The sequence below is a fragment of the Capra hircus genome, chromosome 4 (genome assembly GCF_001704415.2).
Source record: "Capra hircus breed San Clemente chromosome 4, ASM170441v1, whole genome shotgun sequence".
NCBI lineage: Eukaryota > Metazoa > Chordata > Mammalia > Artiodactyla > Bovidae > Capra > Capra hircus.
The window spans coordinates 24,866,068-24,892,834 of NC_030811.1; the positions used below are offsets into that span (position 1 = coordinate 24,866,068).

The following is a 26,767-nucleotide window of genomic DNA, read 5'->3' on the forward strand; positions in this document are numbered from 1 at the left end:
CAGAAGATGCAGGTTCGATCCCTGGGTTGGGAAGATCCCCTGGAGAAGGAAATGGCAACCTACTCCAGTATTCTTGCCTGGAGAATCCCATGGATGGAGGAGCCTGGTGGGCTGCAGTCCATGGGGTTGCAAAGATATGACTGAAGTGACTGAGGATGCAAGGCTAAACATATTTGTCTGGCTCCCAAGGTGCATCCCCACTTACCTAACATTCACATCCCACTTTTCCAGTTAGGAGTATCTCTGCTCCAGGCCAGGCCAGACCCCTTTCACCAGGGATACATGCAGGCTCTTTGGGGCCTCCGTGCCTCAGCTCAGGCTGACCCACTGACCAGCAATACCCTTCTGTATCTCCTCTCCTCACCAAGAACCCCAATGCCTCCCAGTCCCAATTTTGCTAAGTCCTCTCAGATGCTTTCCAGTAATTCATGTATTCAGCCAGTGTTAATTGAGCCCTTTTACCATGAACAAGGCTTTCACAGACTGGCCTCCCCCCTGAGCTCCAACAGCACAAGTAATGCCCACCCTACACTTCCGCACAGAATCCCTGAGGTCTTGCAGGGCATCACCATTCCAGGTCTGTAGTCTAGACAGCCCAGTATCCCACTCCCTCTGTGCCCTAGACCGTGGCTCCTAAACTTGGGGATATTACATGCTGCAGGTAGTGGTTGTTTTGTTTCTGATCAGAGGGCCAGCATGGGGCTGTCAGTTTTTTGTTTCATCAAATAAAAACATTTTTGGTTGTAATTACTGTGATTTCACAAACAAAAGCACATTTTAACACGCACAAAGTAGCGCCAGGAAAATAGGAAGAACATCAACGCAGAGTAAAGGACACTCCTTGAAAGTGAGGAAGCTTAGCAGGATGGAAAAATTCACTGCGTTTTTCCTCTTCATTTCAGAAATAATCTCAGAATAAAAGGACAGTGCTTTCAAATGGATAAATCTAGTAAACCGGAAAACTCATCGTTTCTTTTTCTTCAGTTCACAGGGGACAGGTGACTATTTCATCAACGCCTATCCCAGTGTTCTGAAGCCTCTGGCTGCAGCTCCTCACCAGGTGGAAACACTTTGAGTGGAGTGAGGGGTGGATATCTTTGTTCAGTTGTTGCCTGGAGAAGCCTCATGAGTCTCCTCTCACCAGATCCAGCCTGGGAGCCAGAGGCATGGCTGGTGGGGCAGTGGTGACCCCATGCCTTCAGCTCTGTCTCAGGTCTCAGACACACGGCCTGAATTTTTGCTTCTCTGTAGGCAGCCATGTATTCATGACACTAATTGCATCCCATTCTTGGGCAGTAAAATCCTAGAGCCTCAGGGGAGGCAGGTGGGATTGGAGCACCTGGCTGGTGGGACACAAGAAAATCCAATAGGTCACAGAAACAGATACCCCGCCTCAAAGGGTTCATGGCTCCAAGCTGATCAGGAGCAGAGCCGGGGTCGGACCCCAGAGCCCCTGTCCTACACCTGGGATTCTGCCCTCTCCGGGCCCTGTCTGAGCTGGGCTTCTTCAAGGAAGAAATACAACCGAAACTTCCATTTCTCAGCCCTGGACCATCCCACCCCCACCCCAGCCACTTCCATAAAAAAACCACTGCTGCCCGGAGGAGCGGGGAGAGAGGATTTTTCCAAAGGATGCATGTGTGTATTGTTGGGAGCCGCAAGCATTTCGGTGAACTTCAGGTCACGGCGCAGCCTGACAAATGGCAGGAAGTTCGGGACTTGGGCCTGACATTTTTTGCACAAAGGCCCTACAGCCCAGCCAGGTGAGCTGGGCTTGGGGACGGACACGGGGCCACCGCCCGCCACTTCCTGCCCTTTGTTGGCCCATGTGACAGCCCTCTTGAAAGGGCCTTTCTTTTGTGCCCGGCTCCCGTTCTGTATAGAGAGGAGCGTCTCAATATAGAAACGGGTGGGCCCCGAGTCAGCAGCAGGATGTGAGAATGCAGACTGGCAGGATGCCCACCGTCAGGGGCAGGATTGTCGAGTTCAAATAACGGGGCCGTGGACTCCTGATAATAGCCTGTCGGGTATTTATACGCCCGACAAGACCTTGCACAGGCTCCGCTGGCACGTTTCAGGGGTCAGGAGTCTGTCGGTCCGTCAGCTCTCCTGTCAGCGCCACCCTCTGCTTCTCCTGCCTGGGCTGCCTTTGCCTGGTCGTGGATCAGGTCTGCCGGCCCAAACTCTCCAAGCCAGTGTGGGCTCCTGAGGGATCCTTCCTTCTCGCCATAGGAAAACCTTTGTTGTCAGCTTCCTCAGGGTTAGACTCTGCTTCTAGATAGCTGGCAGTGTGTCTGTGGGCATCAGTTCCCCAGTAGACCTTTTTAAGCTCTCAGTCTTCTTTTTAAAATAAAAAAAATTTTTTTTTTAATTAGGCCACTTGGTAAATGGGACTTAGTTCCCTGACCAGTGGAACTTCGAACCCATGCCCCTTGCATTGGAGGATTGGCATCCTAACCACTGGACTGCCAGGGAAATCCCACAGACTTTTCTTCATTGTCCTCATTTGCAGTGGAATCCTTTCTAGAAGGAATCATACCCTCCTGATGCCCCAGAAGACAGAGAACAGAATTTGAGTTTTTCAGAAATGATACAAAATAATCTACTTACAAAACAGAGACTCACAGACTTAGAGAACACACTTATGGTTGCCAGGGGTGAAGGGATAGTTAGGGAATAGATAGATAGTTTGGGACGGACGGGTACACACTGCTGTATTTAAAATGGATAACCAACAAGGACTTACTGTCATAGCGCAGAGAACTCTGCTCAGTCTTACGTGGCATCCTGGATGGGAGGGGGGTTAGGGGAGAATAGATACATGTATATGTATAGGTGAGTCCCTTAGCTATTTCCCTGAAACTATCAAAACATTATCAGTTATACTCCAATACAAAATAAAAAGTTAAAAGAAAAAAAAAGCCACAACAGACCTCATCTCATATCTGTCAGAATGGCTATGATTTTTAAAAAGACGAGAGTTGGCAAGGTTGTAGAGAAACTGGAACTCTTCTGGGTATTTATCCACATTAAATGTGTAAATGATATCGTGATAAAATTATGAGCAAAAAATCTGAAAAAAAAAAAAGAATTTGCGTTTTTCTTGGGAACTCAGGGTCTTGGTTTGGCACCCTGGGTAAGCAGCAGAAAGGACCCTGGGACAAAGAGAAAGGACTCACCTTCATGCCATTTCTCACCTTGCCTGGCTAACTGTGCAAACTTGAGCAAGTTTCTTCACCTCTCTGGCTCTCAGAGTTAGCCTGATGACACCAAGTGTTGATCTTAATTCTCATGGTCTGTGGTTCCATTTGTTTTGTACCACGTGGTCATACACTGATGTCAATACAAAAGCTATTGAGGTACCTAAGGCTCATTGACCCACACAAGACATCAGAGCTGACTTTGACTTGTCATAACCGTTTTTGGTAGATTGCTTTCTGGTATACCTAGTTTTTTGTTTTTGTGTTTTTTTTTTTAAAGATAGCCTAAATGTTAATTTTAGACTGCTGTTTACAGACACCTCTCTTTCAAGTTTGTGACTTTCTTTTTTAGGTTTCTGACTTCTTAATCTGTTAGAACTATGTGCACATGAAGAGTTAATAGACTCAGAGTAAATACACAAAGTTGAGGATTTATATGTGTACTTTATGATATATTTCTGACTAATAAGTGACTTTTTTTTTTTTTTTCCTTTCTTGACTCTGATGCAGACGGATGAAGTTATCAGAAAGGTGAAACCTGGAACAGTGCCTTTCCATATATTCCTATGGTGGCTTCAGGGAACATATTAGAAGTTTATTAAATTCTTATTGAACCAGATAACCTCCCCTTCTACTCAGAATTCATGTAGAGTTGGCCTCATCCAAGTTTATTTTTGAGCTAAGGTGTGGGGTGTGAACTGACCCGGCAGACCTGTTTGTTGGACAAAATCCTACTCCTCCTACTGTTTCCCACAAAACAGAGCATCCCCTCGCTTCTTCATGGCCTCCTTCTTCCTCTTATGTGGAGCCCCGTCCATTACTTCCCCAGAAGGAATAGGACGAGGCACTGATTAGGTTTCCCCTCCCCAGAGTGAGATTTGGAAACTCTGGATATTTCTAGAGGTTAGACCCTCTAGGGAGGCAGAGCTCTAAAAGTGATAATAGTGAACATCTGCATAGATTTCAAAATGCACAGAGCACTTTTCCATGCTACGGTTCACTTAGTCACTCCTCCAATCCTGAGGTGCTATCACCTGCGTGTGGCGGCTCAACTGAGACCAGCTACAGCCGCGTGGTTTTGCAAGGTTAATCTGGAAGCCTGGGGCTTTTCCCAGTGCATCCAACCTTCTTAGCTGGAGGGGTGGTAGGGATGTTGAGAGTTGGAGCTGGGGGTCACCTTCTTCTAAGGGCAGGAAGACAGTTTTCTTTGCATAGAGAGAGAGGTGAGGAGGAGACGGGAGGGAGTACAAGATGCCAAGAAGACAAAAGCTTCCCCACTGGAATAAGGTTGTTTCTGGTGGGTTCAGCACCTTTCTTCACCCTCAGGGTGCCCTAGGAAGAACCCAGGATTTGGGAGCCGAAGATTAGAAGACACGGGCAGGACTTTGAACTCTTCTCATCCCAGGGAAAATAGAACTCTCTGATCTCCTGGTCAGTTCTGTTCTCTGCAAAAGGAGAATGACGACAATAACAAGAATAACAGCATGGAGGAGAATTCCTGCTCCCATCCATCCTCGCAAGGTAAACGCGAAGATAGACGTGAGCGGAGTGTGTGGAGGTGCTCTGACGAAGTAAACCTTAATATTCTGGTGGGTTGTCTTGTTTTCACTCACTCTGCAGATAGTTACAGAACATTTACCATGCTCTGGGCACTGAAGTAGAGCCTGAGGACTCGGTGATGGAAAGAAACATGGGACCTGTGACGTGTGTCCTCCTGGGCCTCACTGCCCCTGCTTTGGTCCCATTAGGCTATGGGGCCACCTTTTCAGGCATCAGGGTCCCCTTATCCATTGAACCATTGTCATAGGAATTAAGCAACTTCATTTCTATAAAATATGTACATCTAAGACTGCACCTGTCACAGAGGGAATGAACACCCCGTAACTGTTTTCTCTGAAAGGGCCCTTTAATGTCACAGCTCTCTCTGAACAAGAAGATTAGGGTTTTTGTGCCCTAACCTCAGTCCCTGGCTAAAGGACTTCCCTTCACCCACACCACACATCACCCCCCGCAACCCCATCAATGCAGATGAAGATAGACCTCTGAACTCTGACGTGTTCATGCAGTCTTGAGGGATGTGTATGTATATGTGTGTGTCTTCTTTATTGCCTTAACCTCTCCAAAGAGAACACAGTTCCTGGCAGGTAGGGACTCGCTCAACCAGCCCCCCGGGACAGGAAGGGACAGGCAAGCTGTCCATCTCATCAAGTCAGGGAGCAATCCCTCACAGCTCTAGTTCTATTGATTTTCCTTCTGGCTCATCACTGAAGTGTGAAGAATTCTGACAGCACAGCAAGGAAGCGTCAGGAAGTGCTTGCGACGCTGAAGGCAAAGGCGGGATAATTTAATAATCTAAGGAACACTGGCTACTCTGTTTTCCCAGACACAACCAGTTCAGGGGCAAAAAGGGGCCACAGAGACTATAAACTGGCCAGTATTTCCCTGGCTCCCTGCTCCCCGGGCCCCCCCCTCCTCAGTCCCAGCCTATCACTAGGGAGCGTGCCGGTAAGAACACAGCTCTCCAGTCTGGCCACCGATGTCGTGCCCACCTGCCCTGGTGCAGGCCTGGATGACACCTTGTGCTAATAATTAGGAGAGGGGCCCTCGTGTTCTGGGCAGGCCACGCCCAGTCCAGCTCAAGCTCCCCAGCTGTGTAGCAGCCCTCCAGGTTCCCGCCATGAGGGCTGCTTCCCCATGCTGCTGATGCTGCTGCCTACAGACCTACTCTCTGTCCTGATGGAACCTCTGGCCATTGCAGCCTGGGCCACTCATGCTTCCTGCTCTCTCGGTGCCTAGAGTCTCTTTCTGGCTTTATTTTGTGATTCAGCCCTCTCTGTATGGGAGCTTGGAAACAGGTATTTGCTGGCCTCGGAGCTGAAACTTCTTGGGATGGGTGGTTAAGACCTTGCCTCCCAATGTGGGGGATGCGGGTTTGATCCCTGGTCAGGGAGCTAAGCTCCCACCTGCTTCATGGCCAAAAAACCACAAAACATAAAACAGAAACAATAATGTAGCAAATTCAAGAAAGACTTTAAAAATGGTCCACATTACACACACACACACACACACACAAAATTTTAAAAAAAGAATTGAAACCTCTCTAGACTGGTCTGTTTTTCTAGAACCTAAGTGGCGTGCATGATTCTATTCTTCCCTAGGATGTTTCCTGCCAGGAAGCTCCTGGACTTTTATGGGTGTCAAGGCCTCTCTCCTCTAGACCTAGGTCCTGGTGGAGACACAGTCTGGCTATTGGCAGAGCCTGGTCAGAGTCTCTATTTTATAGTTGCCTTCCATGCCTGCAAACCCACCTGTAGTACCTCTGTTGAATCCCCTCAGACAGACAGGCCCTCCTGGGACCATCCATTTGACCTTTTAAATTGCTTTCACTGCTAGAAAGTTCTTCCTTCGTTCACTTGACAATTCTTTGTAGAAGCCATTCCTTAGTCCCAGACCCAGCCCTCTGTTCTGGGGACAGGCCAGGTGGGGGTCTCTGCTCACACAGAGCTTAAATCTAAATTGGGGGCGAGGAGGTAGAAAACACAGAGAATACAAATGATAATGAGAAAAAAAACTGAGTTTGAAAAAAAACTGAGCTTGACGACGAGGAAGCTCCAGGAGGCAGAGGGTGATGTCTCTGAGGCTTCTCTGAGGAGATGGTGTTCAGGGTGGAGACCTGGTCCACTGGGGGATCCACCAGAGGGATCAACCATGGGGATGGTAAGGACAGAGGCTCCAAGAGCAGAAGAGTGAGTCTGGGAAGGAAGGCCCATGGGGCTGGAACAGGCACTGGGAAGGGACCTTGGCCTCCACTTTGCGAAGGACGTGGGGCAGTGGGGAGGAAAGAAGTGGGGACTGTTGCTGTTCCGTCACTCAGTCGTGTCCGACTCTTTGCAACCCTATGGACTGCAGCACACCAGGCTTCCCTGTCCTTCACCATCTCCCGGAGTTTGCTCAGACTCTTGTCCATCGAGTTGGTGATGCCATCCAACCATCTCATCCTCTGTCATCCCCTTCTCTTCCTGCCTTCAATCTTTCCCAGCTTCAGGGTCTTTTCCAGTGAGTCAGCTCTTCACATCGAAGTACTGGAGCTTCAGCTTCAGAGTCCTCACTTTACAGGAATCCTTCCTTTTTGGGGCAAAAACTGTCACCATCTCCACCAGCAACACACTTCTCGCCTCTCACCAGCTGATCCTTCTCCCCAGTACACCCTTCCACCCCAGCCTTCTGGCCCTTGGGAACGCCTCCTTAACTGTGAGGTCCCATTCAAAATTTCCCTCCTCTGAGAAGCTCCCACCTGCAGGCAGAGGTGACTGCTCCTCCTTGTCCTCCGAGGGGCTTTGTCCCCTCTGCTGGACACTTCTCCCACTCCTCAAGGTGACACGAAGAGAGTGAGCTTGGAGGCAGCCCCAGCCTGGTTGCACCCCAGCAGCTGTGTGGCCTGGGATATTCATTTCCTCTGCTGTTGTTTAGCCGCTCAGTCATGGCCTGTGAGACCCCACGGATTGCAGCTCACCAGGCTTCTCTGTCCACGGGATTCTCCAGGCAAGAATACTGGAGTAGGTAGCCATTTCCCTCTCCTGGGGATCTTCCTGACCCAGGGATCAAACCCACGTCTCCCGCATTGGCAGGCGAATTCTTTACCACTGAGCCACCAGGGATTTCCCAGGGCTGCTCTAGTAAAGGACCACAAACTGGGGGCTTAAATCCACAGAAATGTAGGTACTGTCTCACAGTTCTGGAGGGCAGAAGTCTGAAATCAGGGTGTTGGTAATGTGGATTCTTTCTGCAGATTCTGGGAAAACCTGTCCATGCCTCTCAGCTAGCTTCTAGACACGGCTGGTAACCTTGGCCTTCCTTGGCTGATAGTCACATGCCTCCAATCTCTGCCTCCGTTTTCATGTGCCATCTTCTCCCATGTATCTTCACCTGGTCCTCTCCTCTTTCTCTCTCTCCTCATCTTAAAAGTTCACCAACCATGTGGGATCAAGGGACCATCCCATTCCAGGGTGAACTTATTTTAGCTTAATTACATCTGCAACCACCCTATTTCCAAAGAAGGTTGCTTTTCAGATACGGGGGTCAGGACTTCAACATTTTTTTTCTTGGGGTGAAACACAATTCAACCCATAACACTTGGGTAAGCTTAAACTGCTTCCTCCTCTCTCAAACACATTTAAAAAGTATCTTCCTTCTAACACAGAGATTAAATGAGCTAATGGGTGGCTAAACTTGCCATGGCGCATACTAAACCTTCAAAACTGTAGCTGCTGATGTTAATAATAGCTGGTCTGTCCATTATGAGTTCTTCCAGGTGGACATCACGCCTTATTCCTTTTTCTTTTTAATCCTCAGGGTCTAGTGCAAAGTTTGTGCTCAGAAAGTTTTGCTATCTGAATGAGCTGCTGCCGTTTTAAAGGCAATGTTAAGATCAAAGGAGTGATTCTGAACATCTCTGTCCCCATCAAAGAAAATGTATTGGGAGAATTAGGCAGTGGTTCAAACTTTCTTGGATAAGTTTTTAATGAGCTCTGGATGCCTAAAAGGTCTCTCAAATTTTATTAAATTATTAAGTCAAAAAATGCCTCCAAATTATTATCTCAAAGTAGCTTCAAATTAGCCTCAAAAAGGCTTTCTAAAAAATTCTTTGACGGGCAGGGAGAAATATTGTTAATTAATCTTTTAATTAATACTTATCCTAAGCAATATATCAGTCCTAGGAAAAATTTAGGAGGCTGCAATGCAGCCTTTTTTATGTGCTGTCTGTACATTTTATGGTTCGCTGTGGCCCTTTATGTTATTAATATGATTGGTATAATTACGTACATTTGTAAAATGCTTTGGAGCATAATTTTATTATTTTAAGTGATTATAAAGGTTTATGGTTCTTTGTTGCTCTTATGACCTCTCCAGTCATATTCGTGTTTTTTGAGGCCAAGTCTTTATTTCAGAGTGTAACCCCAACTGTAGCATTATTTTTATGGAGAAAATGGCATCTGCTTTACAATGACTCATTCAACGGTTAGTTTCCAGGGACAGAGAATAGAGTAAAGTGATAAAAGTGATAATTCTCTTTCAAAATTTAAGTTTACCACCCCTCCACTTACCTCCCTATCCCCCACTCTCTGCCCCAGGCTGCCTCTGGGTACAGGCTGAATTAACTGAAGCAAGATGCGTCTCAACCCCATCCCAAGCGGTAGCTCTTTTTGAGCAGGAATCATGGTTTCTGTTATATTCATCTTGAGGTCCAGTTTCTTTCACAGCCTGTGCTCATGGTGGGCTTTGTAAATGTTGGATTTTAATTGATGGCCTGCTATATTATTGAATATCCTAAGTAAAGTCTCAGTGGCGCTAGTGGTAAAGAACCCACCTGTCAATGAAGGAGACGTAAGAGACACGGATTTGATCCCTGGGTCGGGAAGATCCCCCGGAGGAGGAAATGGCAACCACTTCGGTATTCTTGCCTGGAGAACCCCATGGACAGAGGAACCTGGTGGGCTATAGTCTGTAGAGTCACAAAGAGTCGGACTTGACTAAAATGACTTAGCATGGACCCACAGGCAAAGTAAACACATTAAAAAAGCATATATAATATATATTTTGTATATGTTACATATTTTAGTTGTGATATACATATAGCTGACATGTTTTTATAGCTAATATATACTTACTACATAGACACATATATATGCAACATATATTATAGCCCAAACAGATTATTTTTTCTTGCACATGCATAAAATAACCTCTGAAAGAATACAAAAGAAATGAATAGCATTGGTTGTTTTGTGGGGAGGAGTATGAGTGGCTGGGGGAGAGGGTGTAGGGAGGAATCACTATATTCCATTCGGACTTTCTGAATCATGTGGATTGTTACCTATTCCAAAAAATGTTTTAAGTGCATCTATGCCCAGAATGATCGAATGATCAACAGATCTACGACAGGATGATCTCTGTTCGTTTCCAAGGCAAACCATTCAATATCACAGCAATCCAAGTCTATGCCCCAACCAGTAACGCTGAAGAAGCTGAAGTTGAACGGTTCTATGAAGACCTACAAGACCTTTTAGAACTAACACCCAAAAAAAGATGTCCTTTTCATTATAGGGGACTGGAATACAAAATTAGGAAGTCAAGAAACACCTGGAGTAACAGGCAAATTTGGCCTTGGAATATGGAATGAAGCAGGGCAAAGACTAATAGAGTTTTGCCAAGAAAATGCACTGGTCATAGCAAACACCCTCTTCCAACAACACAAGAGAAGACTCTACACATGGACATCACCAGATGGTCAACACCGAAATCAGATTGATTATATTCTTTGCAGCCAAAGATGGAGAAGCTCTATACAGTCAACAAAAACAAGACCAGGAGCTGACTGTGGCTCAGATCATGAGTTCCTCATTGCCAAATTCAGACTTAAATTGAAGAAAGTAGGGAAAACCACTAGACTATTCAGGTATGACCTAAATCAAATCCCTTATGATTATACAGTGGAAGTGAGAAATAGACTTAAGGGACTAGATCTGATAGATAGAGTGCCTGATGAACTATGGATGGAGGCTCGTGACATTGTACAGGAGACAGGGATCAAGACCATCCCCATGGAAAAGAAATGCAAAAAAGCAAAATGGCTGTCTGGGGAGGCCTTACAAATAGCTGTGAAAAGAAGAGAAGCAAAAAGCAAAGGAGAAAAGGAAAGATATAAGCATCTTAATGCAAAGTTCCAAAGAATAGCAAGAAGAGATAAGAAAGCCTTCTTCAGCGATCAATGCAAAGAAATAGAGGAAAACAACAGAATGGGAAAGACTAGAGATCTCTTCAAGAAAATCAGAGATACCAAGGGAACATTTCATGCAAAGATGGGCTCAATAAAGGACAGAAATGGTATGGACCTAACAGAAGCAGAAGATATTAAGAAGAGGTGGCAAGAATACACAGAAGAACTGTACAAAAAAGATCTTCAAGACCAAGATAATCACGATGGTGTGATCACTCATCTAGAGCCAGACATCCTGGAATGTGAAGTCAAGTGGGCCTTAGAAAGCATCACTATGAACAAAGCTAGTGGAAGTGATGGAATTCCAGTTGAGCTAGTTCAAATCCCAAAAGATGATGTTGTGAAAGTGCTGCACTCAATATGCCAGCAAATTTGGAAAACTCAGCAGTGGCCACAGGACTGGAAAAGGTCAGTTTTCATTCCAACCCAGAGAAAAGCAATGCCAAAGAATGCTCAGACTACTGCACAACTCCACTCATCTCACACGCTAGTAAAGTAATGCTGAAAATTCTCCAAGCCAGGCTTCAGCAATACGTGAACCGTGAAATTCCAGATGTTCAAGCTGGTTTTAGAAAAGGCAGAGGAACCAGAGATCAAATTGCCAACATCTGCTGGATCATGGAAAAAGCAAGAGAGTTCCAGAAAAACATCTATTTCTGCTTTATTGACTATGCCAAAGCCTTTGACTGTGTGGATCACAATCAACTGTGGAAAATTCTTCAAGAGATGGGAATACCAGACCACCTAACCTGCCTCTTGAGAAATCTGTATGCAGGTCAGGAAGCAACAGTTAGAACTGGACATGGAACAACAGACTGGTTCCAAATAGGAAAAGGAGTACGTCAAGGCTGTATATTGTCACCCTGCTTATTTAACTTCTATGCAGAGTACATCATGAGAAATGCTGGGCTGGAAGAAGCACAAGCTGGAATCAAGATTGCTGGGAGAAATATCAATAACCTCAGATATGCAGATGACACCACCTTTATGGCAGAAAGTGAAGAGGAACTAAAAAGCCTCTTGATGAAAGGGAAAGTGCAGAGTGAAAAAGTTGGCTTAAAGCTCAACATTCAGAAAACGAAGATCGTGGCATCTGGTCCCATCACTTCATGGCAAATCAATGGGGAAACAGTGGAAACAGTGTCAGACTATTTTTGGGGGCTCCAAAATCACTGCAGATGGTGACTGCAGCCATGAAATTAAAAGACGTTTACTCCTTAAAAGAAAAGTTATGACCAACCTAGATAGCATATTGAAAAGCAGAGACATTACTTTGCCAACTAAGGTCCGTCTAGTCAAGGCTATGGTTTTTCCAGTGGTCATGCATGGATATGAGAGTTGGACTGTGAAGAAAGCTGAGTGCTGAAGAACTGATGCTTTTGAACTGTGGTGTTGGAGAAGATTCTTGAGAGTCCCTTAGACTGCAAGGAGATCCAACCAGTCCATTCTGAAGGAGATCAGCCCTGGGTGTTCTTTGGAAGGAATGATGCTAAAGCTGAAACTCCAGTACTTTGGCCACCTCATGTGAAGCATTGACTCATTTGAAAAGACCCTGATGCTGGAAGGGATTGGGGACAGGAGGAGAAGGGGACGACCGAGGATGAGATGGCTGGATGGCATCATCGACTTGATGGATGTGAGTCTGAGTGAACTCTGGGAGTTGGTGATGGACAGGGAGGCCTGGTGTGCTGCAATTCATGGGGTCGCAAAGAGTCGGACACGACTGAGCAACTGAACTGAGCTGAACTGATGCCCAGCATCGATGGGTAGATAGTCATTTTTGTCCTTGCTGATGTGTCTCTTCGTAAACCATAAACTATGTTTTTCAGGGAGGCACACACAATTTCCATTATAAACTTTTAAAAGTCTAGGATTATCACTTTCCTTCATTCTTTATCTTCCAGGATCCCAACGAAGTGTGATGCTTACATTGGTCCCCAGAATTACTTGAGACAGAACCCACCATCTTAGCGTTCATCATTTTTTCAATCAGCAAACATTGGTGGAGGCTCTTCTAGGGCTGGGGAGCTGGCAGTGGGTATAAAGTGACATCCTCCCTTGAAAGCCAGTGCAGAGGTGGTGGAGCTGGTGGGACCGACTCAGGTGCCACCGTTTATCATAGTTTAGCAAAAGCCCAATGTCAACACGAATAAAGCGCCACAGGGGAGAGAAACTCAGAACACAAACTTCAGAAGGAACTAGGAGCTGGTGGCTCAGACGGTTAAGAATCTGCCTGCAATATAGGAGACGCAGGTTCAGTTCCTGGGTTGCGAAGATCCCCTGGAGAAGGGAATGGCTACCCATTCCAGTATTCTTGTGTGGCGAATTCCATGGACTGAGGAGCCTGGCAGGCTACAGTCCATAGGGTGATAAAGAGTCAGACATGAGTGAGCGACTTAACACTTTACTAGGCGCAGTCCTCCCTTGGGACAGAGGGACAAACCTCTGGGTTTTGACCCTCACATTCTTCTTCATTTGTCACTATTTCTGGCTCTAGGGGGTGGACCCAGGGCTCCACTAAAAACAGCACAGAAAGCGCATCTATAAACTGTCCCCCCAAGGGTTCCAGGGTTTAAACCAATCTTGAGGCACTCCATCATACGACATGGAGCGTCATTCCTAGAGTTCAAATGATCTGCCACACCAACCTGTGCAAAGTCTGAAAGAGATTGATTAAATACATAATAATGAGTAATAGCTACAAAAAGTGTTACATTTTTCAAACCTCAACAATTTTTGCCTCCCCAGCTGCTTTGAAGCCTCTCTGAAAAAGAGTTAGGGCTGATATATTCTCCCCATTTTGTAGATAAAGAAACTAACATGTTCTGATCAGAGAATTCCCTGATACCATGAGCTAGCTGATGATAAAACAAAGAACAGAAATACAACTTTCTGTTGTTGTATTTTTTTTTTCGAATTATCTCTGGAATTTTATTTGTTTATCCCACCAGTCTTCATTGAGCACCTACCATGGTCAGGCACCATGCTAGGCCCTGGGATGTAAGAGGGGTCATAGAGAGAGGGTTACGGCCTTGTGTGTAGTCAGGAAGCCCAAAACTGCACACAGAGAAATAAATAAGAAATGCATGAGCCATCCCTGCTATGAAGGAAGAGGAGCTGGGAGAGAACTCCTTAAGCGCCAGGATTCTTTGGACCTGGGATAAAATGTCAGGATTCTTCCCGGTTTGAGCAGAGCTCTGCATTGCCTCCCTGCTGCACAGAAGCAGAGCCTACCACCCCAGCTGTGCACTCTGAGTGTGTAAGTGTTACCAGAATGCCCTGGTGACAGGGGAAAAACAATGCTTCAGAGGTTGATGAGGTCATGGGAACCTTCAGAGCTACATCCTAGCCCTGTCCTGTAGCTGTTGTTCATCCAGCTTGTTTATCTTTGTGGGTCTGCAGCTCTGTCCCAGTAGTTTCACTCACTTCTGTAGCAAGGAAGAAGGATACCTGGGTGAGATACCTTTCCCCAAGAACTAAGTCCCCCCACATGGAGTATGTCCCCCAAGAGGAGAAGTAATAATGGGGTTGCATAATCCTAGGTTTTATGAATCAAGGAACAGTGAATAAAAAACTTTAACAAATACCAATCAGTTAAGGCAGTTTGGAAGATCCTTGGGCGTGAGAAAGGGGAACAGTGATACAAAAACACTGGGGGTAAAAAAATACATTGGGGGTGCTACAGCAATTCTTACTGACTTTTGCAGGTGGAGCAAGAAACCCTGGGATGTGAAGAGTCCAGTGATTAAATGAAAAGTTCTTGCATGTGTTTAACTTAAACACAGGCATGGTCTACAGCTCTTGTGTATTGTATCCTGAGGTATCAGAAACAGAAAACTGTCAGTTTTTATTTGAGTTGGGTGGGCTTCTTTGGGGATACGGGGAAGTGTGGGTTTTAACAAGTGTAGGAGGGGTCTTATGGTAAACCAATCATTTCCTGAATTGAGAAAAAGACCAGTTGCCTGCTACACCCGCATTATATGTTTTAGATTGCTCCTAGGGGCAGATATTTCATCTTCATCATATTTATGAGACATGTCAGTCAAGATCATAGTACAATAAATATCACTTTTCATTCTCTGAATGGTGTAATGATTTTAGGAGTCAGGCTGCTGGATCCGAATCCCGAGTCCACTACTCAACACCTGTGTGATCTTAGGTCAGCAACTTCATTTCCATAAACACCTCAGTTTCCTTATCCATCAAATGGGGTACAACACTTGATCTTAGCCAAAAGGCCAAGAAGTGAGGAGCCTGGTGTGCTGCAGTTCATGGGGTTGCAAAGAGTGGGACGCGACTTAGCAACTGAATAACAACAAAGCCTGATTTTGCAGCCTTCAGCTTGGCCTGCCTAGAGGCAACCACGGTGGGAAAACCAGTCATTCTGGGGCAGGACCCGCTTTTCTGACCCAGCATGAGAGCCTCCAGGAAGGCAAATGTCTGCCAAGGAACAGCATGAGCTGCTGTTGGCTTTTGAGCAATTGCCCTGTTGCCCCTGCTCCTCCCAAGAGAGGTGCCAAGTGGAGCAGTTCTTTTGTTGACCCAAGAATATGACCCTCCATTTATTGAATGTCAACTAGGCATCACATACTCCCTCACATTCTCACGGTGATTCTGCAAGATTCACGCTATTATTTATTTTATAAAAAAAGAGTCTCCGGCTTAGAGAGGTTAAGTAAAAGCCCAAGGTCACAGAGCTATTAAATCACAGAACAAAGATTCGAACTGCCACTGACTCACTCCAAGGCCATTTCTCGTCTGCCAATCCCACACCTTCAGCAACGAAGCTTCTTTGCCTGAGATCACTCCTTCCATCTCTGCTTCACCTCCCATCTCCTGGAACTTCTTCCCTTGGACTGGCTTCTTCCTCTTGGCTCACAGTCACGGGTGCCTCTTCAATTTTAATACATTGAACACACAAATACAACCGAACCTTTCCCTTGACCCCACATTTTCCCTCCTCCCACACTCAACACCTCTGTTTCCTCATCTCCATACTCTCCCAAGTTACTGCACGTTGTTCAGATCACTCGGGATGAGATTCCCAGTGACTCTCTCGTTGCCAGATCCAATCCGTAAATTTCAGTTTTTGCAGAAGGTGACACCAGACCATCTTATTACTACAACACCCGCTTCTCTGTTTCCATGGCACCCTTCTCTCTTGGTTACCTCCTAGGCAGCTCCAAATCCCCCATCTCCACTTCCTCAGCCTATTCCATGAAAGCTGAAAGGCTCTGCCTCCAGCTTCTCCTCACAGCAGAGCATCCCAGGGTAATATCCTCTGCCATGTCTCCACTGCTGCCTGCACACCGATGGCTCTCCAATCTCTTTCCTGTCCTGACCTCAGCGTCACAGACAGAGCTTCAGCATCACACATATAACTTCTAGACATGGCCCCTGAGTGCCTCAGGGGTCTTCAGAGTCAACACATTCAAAATGTGTTCTTCATCTTGCTGCTATGTCCCCGACCCCAGTTAGTGACACGAAACCTTGGCCCTTGGATAATTCACCCAGTGACCCAAGTGAGCCTAGACCCCTTGCATGGCTCCATGCCCTTGACATACCACACGTACCACGCCCACATCCAACGAGTCACCAAGACCTATCGATTCTGCTCTCCAAATACCTCATGCATCAGGCCCTGTAACTGAACATAGGTTTGACTGCTTGCCCTTCAACAGCCAATAAATGGAGGAGCAAGTTTCAAAGAGAAGAAAGATGCTTTATTCAGAAAAGCCAGCAATCTGGAGAGAAAGTGGACTTGTATGCAGGGCCTGGCTCCGAAGATTGTGTTCAGCCATGACAATTTTTAAAGGGAAAAAGGGGGAAACAATCTCAGTTAATTATTAAGGCAGGAAGTCAGATTCGCCATCATCTTTCCATTGTGTGCAGGCCTGTTGACCTCTCCTCATCTTCCTTGGAACTCTGTCTTGCTCTGGTGACCTGCCTGTAACTGAATATTCTCTTATCCTCATGGTCAAACCTGCAGATTTACTAAGCAGATGCTGAGGAGAGTCAGTTGTTCTTTAACTATTTAATTTTTCATTCTTATCCCTTCTAGTCCAGAAAAGGAATCAACAGTTTAGGTAAGGTGTTATGGATATTTAGAAAAGCAGAAATCAGGAGCTAAATTAAATGTTGCCTAACAAGCTCATCTTTATGGTTAAGGTCTAAGGAAAATAGGGATGAACAAACAGTAAAGAGGCCAAGGAGCTGCCTACAGCCCCTTCTTGTCTTTCCCACCACCACTGTCTGAGCTCAGGCCCTGCAGGAATAAGTGGCTTAGCCTCCCAAAGCCCTGTGCTCATCTCCAGTCTCGAATCTGCCCCCTGAGCCTTCTGTCCACTGCAGCTAGAGTGATCTTGCTCACTGGCGAGTTGGTCCTGTCTCCTCCAGCTTCTGACCCTTCAGGGATTCTCCATTGTCTAAGAATCTCATCCCACCCACCTCTCCAGTCTCATCTTCCATCCCTGCCCACACACCCTGAACTCTACTTAAGGCAAAACATCAGCCTACAGGCCCCTCTTCACTTTCACCCATTGCTCCACCTGTCCAAAGTGCTTTGCTTTTTGTTCTTCTCCTGGTGAAGTCCTCCGCCTTTTCCAAGACCCTGTTCCCTCCTCACAAGCCATTCCTGACCTCCCCAGGTGAGGCTGAGTTTGTTCTGCCCTATGCTTCCCACATGCCTGCTCATGACACTTGTTATAGCCTCTACAATGCCTCAGCTAGGTTTGTGTATAGGTGTTGCTTCTCCCCCAGGAGGGCCGAGGCTATTCTATCCACATTGTCATTCTTAGCACTGAGCACAGAGCCTGGCATTCTACGCTGTCAGTGTAGATGCTATTGAATACTAATAGGTAAGTGTATGATTTTGGGAAGAGGTGCCCAGTTTGAACCTCAGCTGATATTCATAGAATCACAAAACTTAGCAGTCAGAGATAAAGCCCAGCTTCAGAGATGTAATCCAAGCACTTCTCTATCTATTCAGCATTTGGGTATCAAGCACCATCTTGGGGGTCGGGACCACTGGACTGGGCACTGAGATTCCAAGCTGAATGAAATTCCAATCTGGGCCCCCAGGGAACTCAGAGCTCAGGGATTGGAAAGTGAAAGTAAGAGCATCCTTGGCACCTTATGAACAGTGATGTGGCCCCAGGATGGATGTGTGTGCTTTTATTTTTTATTGGTGGATGTGATGGCTGGAGGCTTTGTCCTAACCCTAGATGCAGATGTTGTGGTTGGAGATGAAAGTTATTTAGGATGACGGTCAGGAGAATTTATCAAACCTGCATTTAAGGATGAGGTCAGCAGCATCATTAAATTAAATGTGGGGCCAAGTATTATAACAGCTAACTTTGACTGACAGGGACCATGGGAAAAACCATTTTCAACCTCTGCCATAGATTCCTATGTAATACCTACCAGTTGGCATTCATGTTTGCTCTCAGGATCTATATCTGTGTCTGTATCTATATTTATGATGTGATGTGCTATTCCGGGTGATTTGAGGAAGTAGGTGAATAAGAGATAACCCACATTAAGAAGCTGAAAGCATCTGTCAATGTCATAAATGAAAAAGACTGAGGAACTCTCATACACTGGAGAAGAAATTGGACAGGAAAACTAGATGAAATGTGGGATCCTGGATAACTTCCTGTGCCAGAGAAAGTACATAAAAAATAAAAGGTCACAAAATTTGATTGAGATCTTAATTAGTAAATAGTATTGAACTGATGTTAATTGTTATTTTTTTGGTCATTGTGCCATGTTTTCTTTAGACGCTAAAGGAAGCAATGTAAAGGATATTCAGGAACTCTTGTACTTTCCTTGTAACTCTCTTAGTCTAAAATTACTTGAAAATAATATGTTAATAAATATAATTGTCTAAAGCAAAAAAGAAAAGCAGTTGAAAGTCTCCTAGGGGAGCTAATGCATGCTACATATAACGAAAATGTAATAAATCTCAGAAGGATGATGGACTAGCATTTAAAAGTGCTTTGAGGGCTTTCCTGGAGGCTCAGTGGTAAAGAATCTGCCTGCCAATGCAAGAGACACAGGTTTGATCCCTGGTTCAGGAAGATCCCACATGCCGTGGAGCAACTGAGCCCGTGCACCACAACCACTGAGCCTGTGCTCTGGAAGCTGAAACTCCTGAGCCCGCCTGCCACACTAGAGCCCATGCTTCTCAATTAGAGAAGCTGCAGCAGTGAGAAGCCTGCACACACATCCCATTGTATTTATAGGGAACACACTCTGTCCTTCAACAGCTCAAGAGGAGTGCCCCCTGTCCCACTCATCACAACCAGAGAAAAGCCTTCACAGCAACGAAGACCTAGCACGGTCCAAAATATATATAAATAAATAAAATTACTATTTTTTTTAAAAGTCCTTTGAGTTTTGACTTTCAGAGCCAGTAAACTAGTTGGTGGAAGGGCTATGTTAAAGGGGCCAGGTGCCTGGAGCAGTTCTGCTCACTGACCACGGGTGATGTCCCTGCCTGGCCAGCCTCCTTCCTGGAAACCCCATCTGCATAAGGTGAGGGGAGGACCCGCTGCTGCTGGCTACTGGGAACGGTCCAGGGCGTTTCTGATTTTGCCAAGTCTCTGGATACAAAGAGCTGTCGCTTTCATATGCGGGAGATGTCTGCTCTCATTTTAATTTTGCATGGTAATAGGACCAATCCCACCTCATGTGAATTTGAAGTATACACTCTCCCTTTGTATTGGAGTTAACATGCTCTTTTCTAGATTTTTGGAGCCACGGATTGAGTGCAAAATTACTGTTTAAATCAGAGAGCACACAATACACAAATTTTAAAATCCCAGCTTTTTAAGCACACTGCTTGGTTTCAGAAAGAGAAACGAACGCACTCTGTCTTTCCCACATGCGGCATGGAAAACGGGGCCAGAATGATCCTGCAGAAACTTCCTGAAGAAAACAGGCAGGTCAGCCATTCCCAAGCCCAGCCTGCTGCTGCAAAAAACCCTAGCCAGAGTGCCCCCGCTTCCTTCTCTGCTCCAAAGATCCTGCGCCTTTAGGGCAGCGTATGCGTGTAGCCCCCTCGAGGGGCTCGAGGAGTCCACTGGGCTGGGTCCTGGCACGGGCCTGGGCTCTGGGGACACCCCTTCTTTCCCACCCCGGACCCATCTGGCAGAAAGACTCCATTTATCAACCCAGAAGTCGCTTGAACCAAATCCTAGCGCACCCCCACCCCCTGCCCCCCAGTGAATCATCTTTCCCCTTCTGGGTCTGCTTCCCCTCCCCCAACCCCAGCCCCGGAGCCACCCGTGAGCCTCCTCCGCAGGGGATTCCAGGATCTGCATCATTCAAGCAGCTTTTGAAAATAAAAACCACCTAACCGAGGGGGAGGTCTTTGTTCTTTCACCGGGTTTACTCGGTTTATGGAATTCAATTCCCACCCCTACCCCAGGTCTGCAAATTTCTCCTTCCAGTGCTGGGAGCGGGGCCTCTTCATTCCCGCAGACTGTGTTCCTGGCCCTATGCTAAGCATTTTATCTTAGATAAACTTCATAGCAACCATTTGGGCTAGGTAGTGTTATCCCTGTTTTACAGATGGAAAGAGCTGAGGTACACGGAATAACTTGCCCAGGGTTTTACAGCTAATAGATGGGCATAGCTAGGTTTTGAGCTCAAGTCGGTTTTAAATCGAAGCCCTAAATTTTCATTGTTGTTCTTGAGCAAGAGTAAGAATAATAGTAATACTGAGCAATTACTATTTGCCAGGCACTGCGCAAAGTATTTTCTCCAAACTACTTTCAGAAGCAGGTCTGATAGTTACCAGTTCTGTGATCTCCAGATCGCTGAAAAAGCCTCTTTTTCAGTCAATTCCATACCTACAAAATGAAGCTGAAAACATCGCTGTTGCGAAGAATAAATGACTTAATATGTGCAAAGCCCTTAGAACACCAAGTGGCACATATGATTAATCTTTCAATATTTCGTCTTGTTTTTTGTTTGGTTTTGGATTTCTTTTCTCATCACCTCCATTCACAAGTGAGGTCGGTTTAGAAAAGCTGAGCAACTAATTAGTCCGATTGCTGGGTGCAGACCCTATGGTGCAAACCCTATAGCGCAGACCTGCTCATAAATCGTGCGCGATGCGGGCCCGCCCGCAAGTGAGTTGCACCTGGCAGGTGGGAGACGCGCTCCTCAGGCTTTGCAACAAAATGCGCTGCAGCCGGGAGGCCTGGAGCGCTCGGTGGAGAACACACAGCCTTGGGGGCCTTCTAGCTCTGGATCTGGGCGGATAGGAACTCGGCAGTGTTGGGGGCGGGGTGGGGTCCCGCCAGACTCGCCTCATAAGTATCGCGGGAGACACCTGCGCTCTGGGGCGGGAGGGCCTGCGGGCAGGGGGCGGTCTGGTGCCGGGAATCACCCCAGCTGCCGAGCCTTCCGGCGCTCACGCTCACATCCCCCCCTCCCCTCCGCCCCGAGCCGGGGCCGCCCGCCCGGAGCCCGGAGCCCGGAGCCCGGAGCCCGGAGCCGGGAGCCGGGAGCCGGCCGCGCTCCCCCGCCCGCCGCGCGCCAGGGCGGAGTTTCCTCCTCGGCTCATTGTTCTCCGCCCAGCGCCGCCCCGCCCGCGCGCTCCTGGGGAAGGGAAGGGGAGGGGGCGGGGGCCGGCGCGGACGGGACCGGAGTCGCCGCAGCCGCGGGCCGGGCCGCAGCCGCGCAGACACCGCCTGCGACGCAGCCGCCTGCCGCTCCTCTGCCGCCTGGCTCGGCGCCTCGGCCGGCTCTGCCGCAGCGGCCGCGAGGAGGGGCCACCGGGGCGCGACTCGGGACGCTCGGGCCACCGCCCGGCCGTCGGAGCCACTGCCAGGCCTCCCGGAGAGGCGCCCGCAAGCTCCCGCCGCCCGGACCCTTGGCCAAGCCCGCAGCCACCTGCTCCGCGCCCGCGCCCAGGACACGATGCGCTCCGCGCTGGTGCTCTCGGCTTTTTTGCTGCCGCTGCCGCTGCTGCTCTCCGGTAAGTGATGGTGGCTCGGACTCCGCCGGGACTCCCCTTGTGCCGGTGCGCCCCCGGCCGGGCCCGCTGCTGGGAAACCCGCCCTGCCTCGTGGCGGGACCCGGGAGCAGCCCCTGCGCTCACTACTACCCGGGGCCACACGCGGAGCGCTGACCTTGCACCAGCCAGGCCCCTTCGCACCCCCGGAGAACGCCGCAGGTGCCGGGGTCCGAGCGTGGGTCGTCCGGATCTCCACGTGGGTGGAATTACGATGGGTTCTGTTCGGGCAAACGGGCGCTCGGGCGCTGAGTGGGCTCGCGGTCCTAGAGTCGGGACTTGGGGCACCGCGAGCCTCCACGCTTCCGCTGGACCCCCCAGCGTCTAATCACTTTTTTCTCCGCGTTGGAGCGGTAAGGGACGGTATTGTGTCGTCGTTAATTCCAGGCAGAGCGGCAGGCTGGGAGCTTATGAGGAAGTCCCCGAAGCAGGTGACAAACCTCCAGTAACGGCCCTCGAGGCCATGTGTTTCGCGTTCTGCCGAGAGGTTTTTCCGAGCATCGTGTGCTCATTCAGCTCACTTGAACCTGTGCTGGGGCAGGTGGAAACGGGGAGGGAATAAGAGGATTTTCCACAATCCCAGACTCACCTGAGTGGGGCGCCTGCCTCCAGGGCACCAAGGGAACAGCTCCCTTCTCTGTGCACGGCCAGGAAGGTGAGAGTCCCTCCCAGCCCTTCGTAGAGAAAAGAATTTCTCTCTTATGAAACGGGCTTGGACTGTGCCATAGAAACATCTCCCCTATTTCTTCTAAAGGTGAAAATCTGGTGGGACAGGCACTGTCCCAGAGTCCCTAGGAACAGCTAGGAGTCTCCGCCCCAGGAGAGAGAAGCATTTCTTTCTTGCCCATCTGAGCAGGTGTCTGCAGGGAGAAAGAGCCCTGTTTCCGTTCTAGAGTCAGGGGGGCTGTCGTGATAGCCAAGACAGAGAGGGGACCTTGCTTTTCTTGGTAGGTGCTGCCTTTGGGACTAAAGTCTTAGGGGAAGGGCAGGGTGGCATGGCAGTGCAGTCTGTTTTCTTCGTCACAGGGAACTTTGCTTGTGGGAAGGGGCAGGTGCTCAAGGAGCAAGTATGTTTGGGCATCCTCCAGGGAGCAGCCCTGAGACTCCACAGCCTGGCCTGAAAGGGGTGGGTAGGTGAAGAGGCGACGCCTGCAGGAGGGATTCCAGTGTGAGGAACACCGCAGATTTGCACAACCTGCAGGGCTGATAAGATGCAGGAGTGGGGTGTCTCTCCTCAGTTCTGCTCTCAGGCAGATGCACCTCAGTGTGGACCCGACGCACACCCTTTCGGCCAGGAGCCTCTTAGCACCATCCAGAAAGGAGATGGGCTGTGTCAGGAAGGCTGGGGTAGTTCCCAGTGCCTCTGAGCTTCAGGAGCTGAGCTTGAAGGAGAAGGTGGAGGCTGTGGGATGAGACCCCTGGTCCTCTGTCCTCAGGGGTCACTGGGTCTGGAGCCACCCATAAAATGCGAAGAGCTCCAAGCCCCACTCCTTGCTGGCTTCGAGGCTGGGACTGTCTTCCTTGGCACTTGTGCACTGCCCAGAAACCCTGTCTCTTCCAAGAAGCCCTCCTCAAGCCTAGCATGGGGCATGGAGTATGGTAGGAGCTCCATCTGTGGTAAAGAAAAGAGGAACCATAACCCTGCTTCCTCTCTCACCAGCAAATTACCTGGACTTTCTGAGCCCAGTTGTCCGGTTCCTAAAATGCTACTGTGGTGTGCAGTGATAATGGGAAGTGCTTTGAAGAGTATTAGCTGGCAAGGGAATATCACTATTAATATTATTATTGCTATGTTGAGACCAGAGAAGGCAGAAGGGTGCAGGCTTGGTGTTCAGTGGCTGTGGCAGAGTTGGGAAGATCCCCTGGAGAAGAGAATGGCAACCCACTCCAGTATTCTTGCCTGGAGAATCCCCTGGACAGAGAGAGTAGCCTGGGGGGCTATAGTCCATGGGGTCACAAAGAGTTGGACGTGACTGAGCACGCCATAGGGACCCAGTAAGGACTGCTTCATCTCTGCTCTTCTGAAGGTATGGCTGGCTGAGTTGCAGTCATCTGGGAGGGTGAACCCCCAAACTGCTGGAATCCTGTGATTTAGTTCTAAGCAAGGTTTCAAGTAGGACAAACGAATTATATCCGACAGGACCCTGGGATCTTACCTTCTATTGTAGGTGGGTCACACAGCATCAGCAGCATCCAACCCGGTGCTGACAACCCATTAGACCCCTTTCTGGTTTGATATCCACTTGGTTGAACCATACGGCAAATTGTACCTCTGAACCTGTTTCCGTATCTGTAAGACAGAATGAAAGAGCAGGGGAACAGCTAGTGTCACTGTGACATTTCTGGGCTTTTGCCTAAAGGACAGGCTGACTGAGCACTGTCTTAAGGGTCTGATTGTGTCATTCGATGGATGAACCTTAGGCAAGGGAAAGGCAGCTAGAGGTGGTTGAAAACACTAGAACTTTGGATCAGACAGATGTACATGACTGAAGACCAGATAGTGGAACCTCTTTGAGTCTGTAAAAAATGACAGCAAATCTCCATCTTGCAGGTTGTTCTGAAAATGAGAGATAACATATTAATGAGATTGCTGTTGTGCCCAACTCACTGTCAGAACTCAAAAAGTCCTGGCTTTTATGGCTAATAAACCATACGTGCTCTTCCCCCAGCATCAAGGTTCTGCTAATGTTTGTGTCAATTGCTAAGCAGAAATAAAAAACTGAAGCTTAAAGTGCCACGTGGTGGGGGAAAGGGTGGCATATGTGGAGAAGTGGCAGGATTTGGGAAGGGGTGATTTGGGCAAAGTGAGGGAGGGGTTTTACAGGGATTTTATTTTATTTTTTAATTAATTAATTAATTTTTTGGCCACCCCATGCAACATGCGGGACTTTAGTTCCCTGACATGGGATTAAACCAGTGCTCCCTGCATTGAGAGCACAGAGTCTTAACCACTGGACCACCAGGGAAGTCCTATACGGGGATTTTAAAATAGAAGGATCAGCGGGGGTGGGAGATCCTTCCTAGGGTGGCTTGAGGCAGAATGAATTGCAGGGTGTAGCGAAGACACGGATCAGAAGCTGGGGATATGATGGGGGCTTCTTGAGCTGAGGGGGTCAGTGAGCTGCAGGGAGGCTTTGGGGAGGAGGTGAACTTTCAGAGCCCAGAAAGAACATTCCCTGGGGTGGGATTGGGGACAGTGGGTGTTCCAGTGAGGTGCTGTTTGGGCTTTGAGTCAGGAGTGAGCTAGACAAAGTGGGGGCGGTACTGGGAGGAGACTGGTTCCAGCAGGCTGAGAGGGAGGAGTGAACGGGCTGGGGAGATTGAGGGAAGACTCCTAGGGACACCAGGTAGCTGCTTGGCCAGAGCTACAGGGTGTGGCCGTCAGGGAGGGTCAGAGTGGGGAGCTTGGCCAGCCCAGGAGGGCCCTCCGGGGGGTCGCCCCAGGACCTAGAGAAGCCAGGGCACAGAGGTGGGGGGAGAGGCAGCTCCCTGCCTTTGCTTTTTTTCTCACGATTTGGACGGAGAGGAAGGGGTCCTGCTGAGTAGGGTTTTGATAAGCCCAGAAAGGAAGGGAATTCCACCTGGGGTGAATCCCCCTGGGTGAGGAGGGCTGGAGCATTAACCCCATCCATCCTCCGGTATGACCTCTGCCGAGCTTTTCTAGAGGGAACCCAGTCCTGTTCCAGGGTCTGTAAGGGTCTCCTCCACCACTCGGGGAGCCCCTCAGGGCAGAGCTGGTAGCACATTCATCTCTCCTCCAGGGCCCAGCGCAGCACTGGGCACTAAGCTCAGGAAATGTTATCTGGACTGGGAAACTTGAGGGGAACTGGCCCCAGCCCCTGGCTTTTCAGGCTCTCTGGACGGGGGAGGCATGAGGCCAGCTCAAACCCTGGTGGTGATGCTGGCCACCGGGCTCTTTCTACAAGCAGCCAGAGCTGGTGGAAGCAACCACAGAGGTTCAGGACTTCTGGGCTTGGGAATACAGACCAGCCAGGCGGCCGCTGTGAGGACCGCTCAGCTCCTAAGGGAAGTGAAAGGAGCCCTCTGGACAGCACTGGGCACTCATTGGGAGGGGCATTGGAATGTAGATGACCCCAGGAAGGGCCGGCTTCTTCAGAGCGCCTGGGGCCCTCTGCAGGTCTGCCAAGTACAAGCTCGAGCTGGAGTGGACATCCTCCCACGTCCCTGGAGAAGGAGAGTGACCACCCTCTGCCCACTCCCTGCCCAGCCGTCTGAGCCCAAGCCTGCCTAGAGACTTCATCAGACCGAGAAGAGGCTGGAGCTGTCCTCAGCTCTAGGCTTACTTCTCATTGTGGGCACCGTGTAGGATGCAGGGCGGGGGCTCAGCGGGGTGTCCGTGTCTCATTCCATCCCCAGCCTCCCCCATGTGGTGGTGTGCTTCTCTCCTTGTCCCATGTCCTGTCCCCTCTGTGGGGCTGTTAGAACATCAGGCGGTGGATCTGCGATCACCACTCTTCAGGCCACGCCGGTAGGTATTCACAGCTGGAGGTATTCTCTTTAGGGAAAGCCTTCAAGAAAATCTACACGTAAGGAGCCTCCTCCTATTTGCAACTGTGTAGTCCATAAGATACCTTCAAGTAGGCAGCCTGCTGACTGTCCAAAATAGAATTCAGTCAACAAAGGGTGGTTTCCACAGTACTTCTGAATAACCCAGAAAATCAGAGAACACAGAATTCTAGAGCAGGGAGCCTTCTGAAAGTCATCGTCTACGCCCCCTCGTTTTTTCAGATGAGGAGATGAACTTGC

General features: G+C 48.6%; 1 protein-coding gene across 1 annotated transcript in view; it reads left to right on the top strand.

Moving 5' to 3' along the window:
- The window catches only part of PODXL (podocalyxin like), a 71,727-nt gene continuing 46,592 nt past the window's right edge, over positions 1,633 to 26,767 (top strand). Inside the window, exons 1-2 of the mRNA XM_018047491.1 lie at positions 1,633 to 1,763; positions 21,336 to 21,964. Coding sequence (XP_017902980.1) covers positions 1,633 to 1,763; positions 21,336 to 21,964 — 760 coding nt within the window. The remainder of the gene's footprint in view (positions 1,764 to 21,335; positions 21,965 to 26,767) is intronic.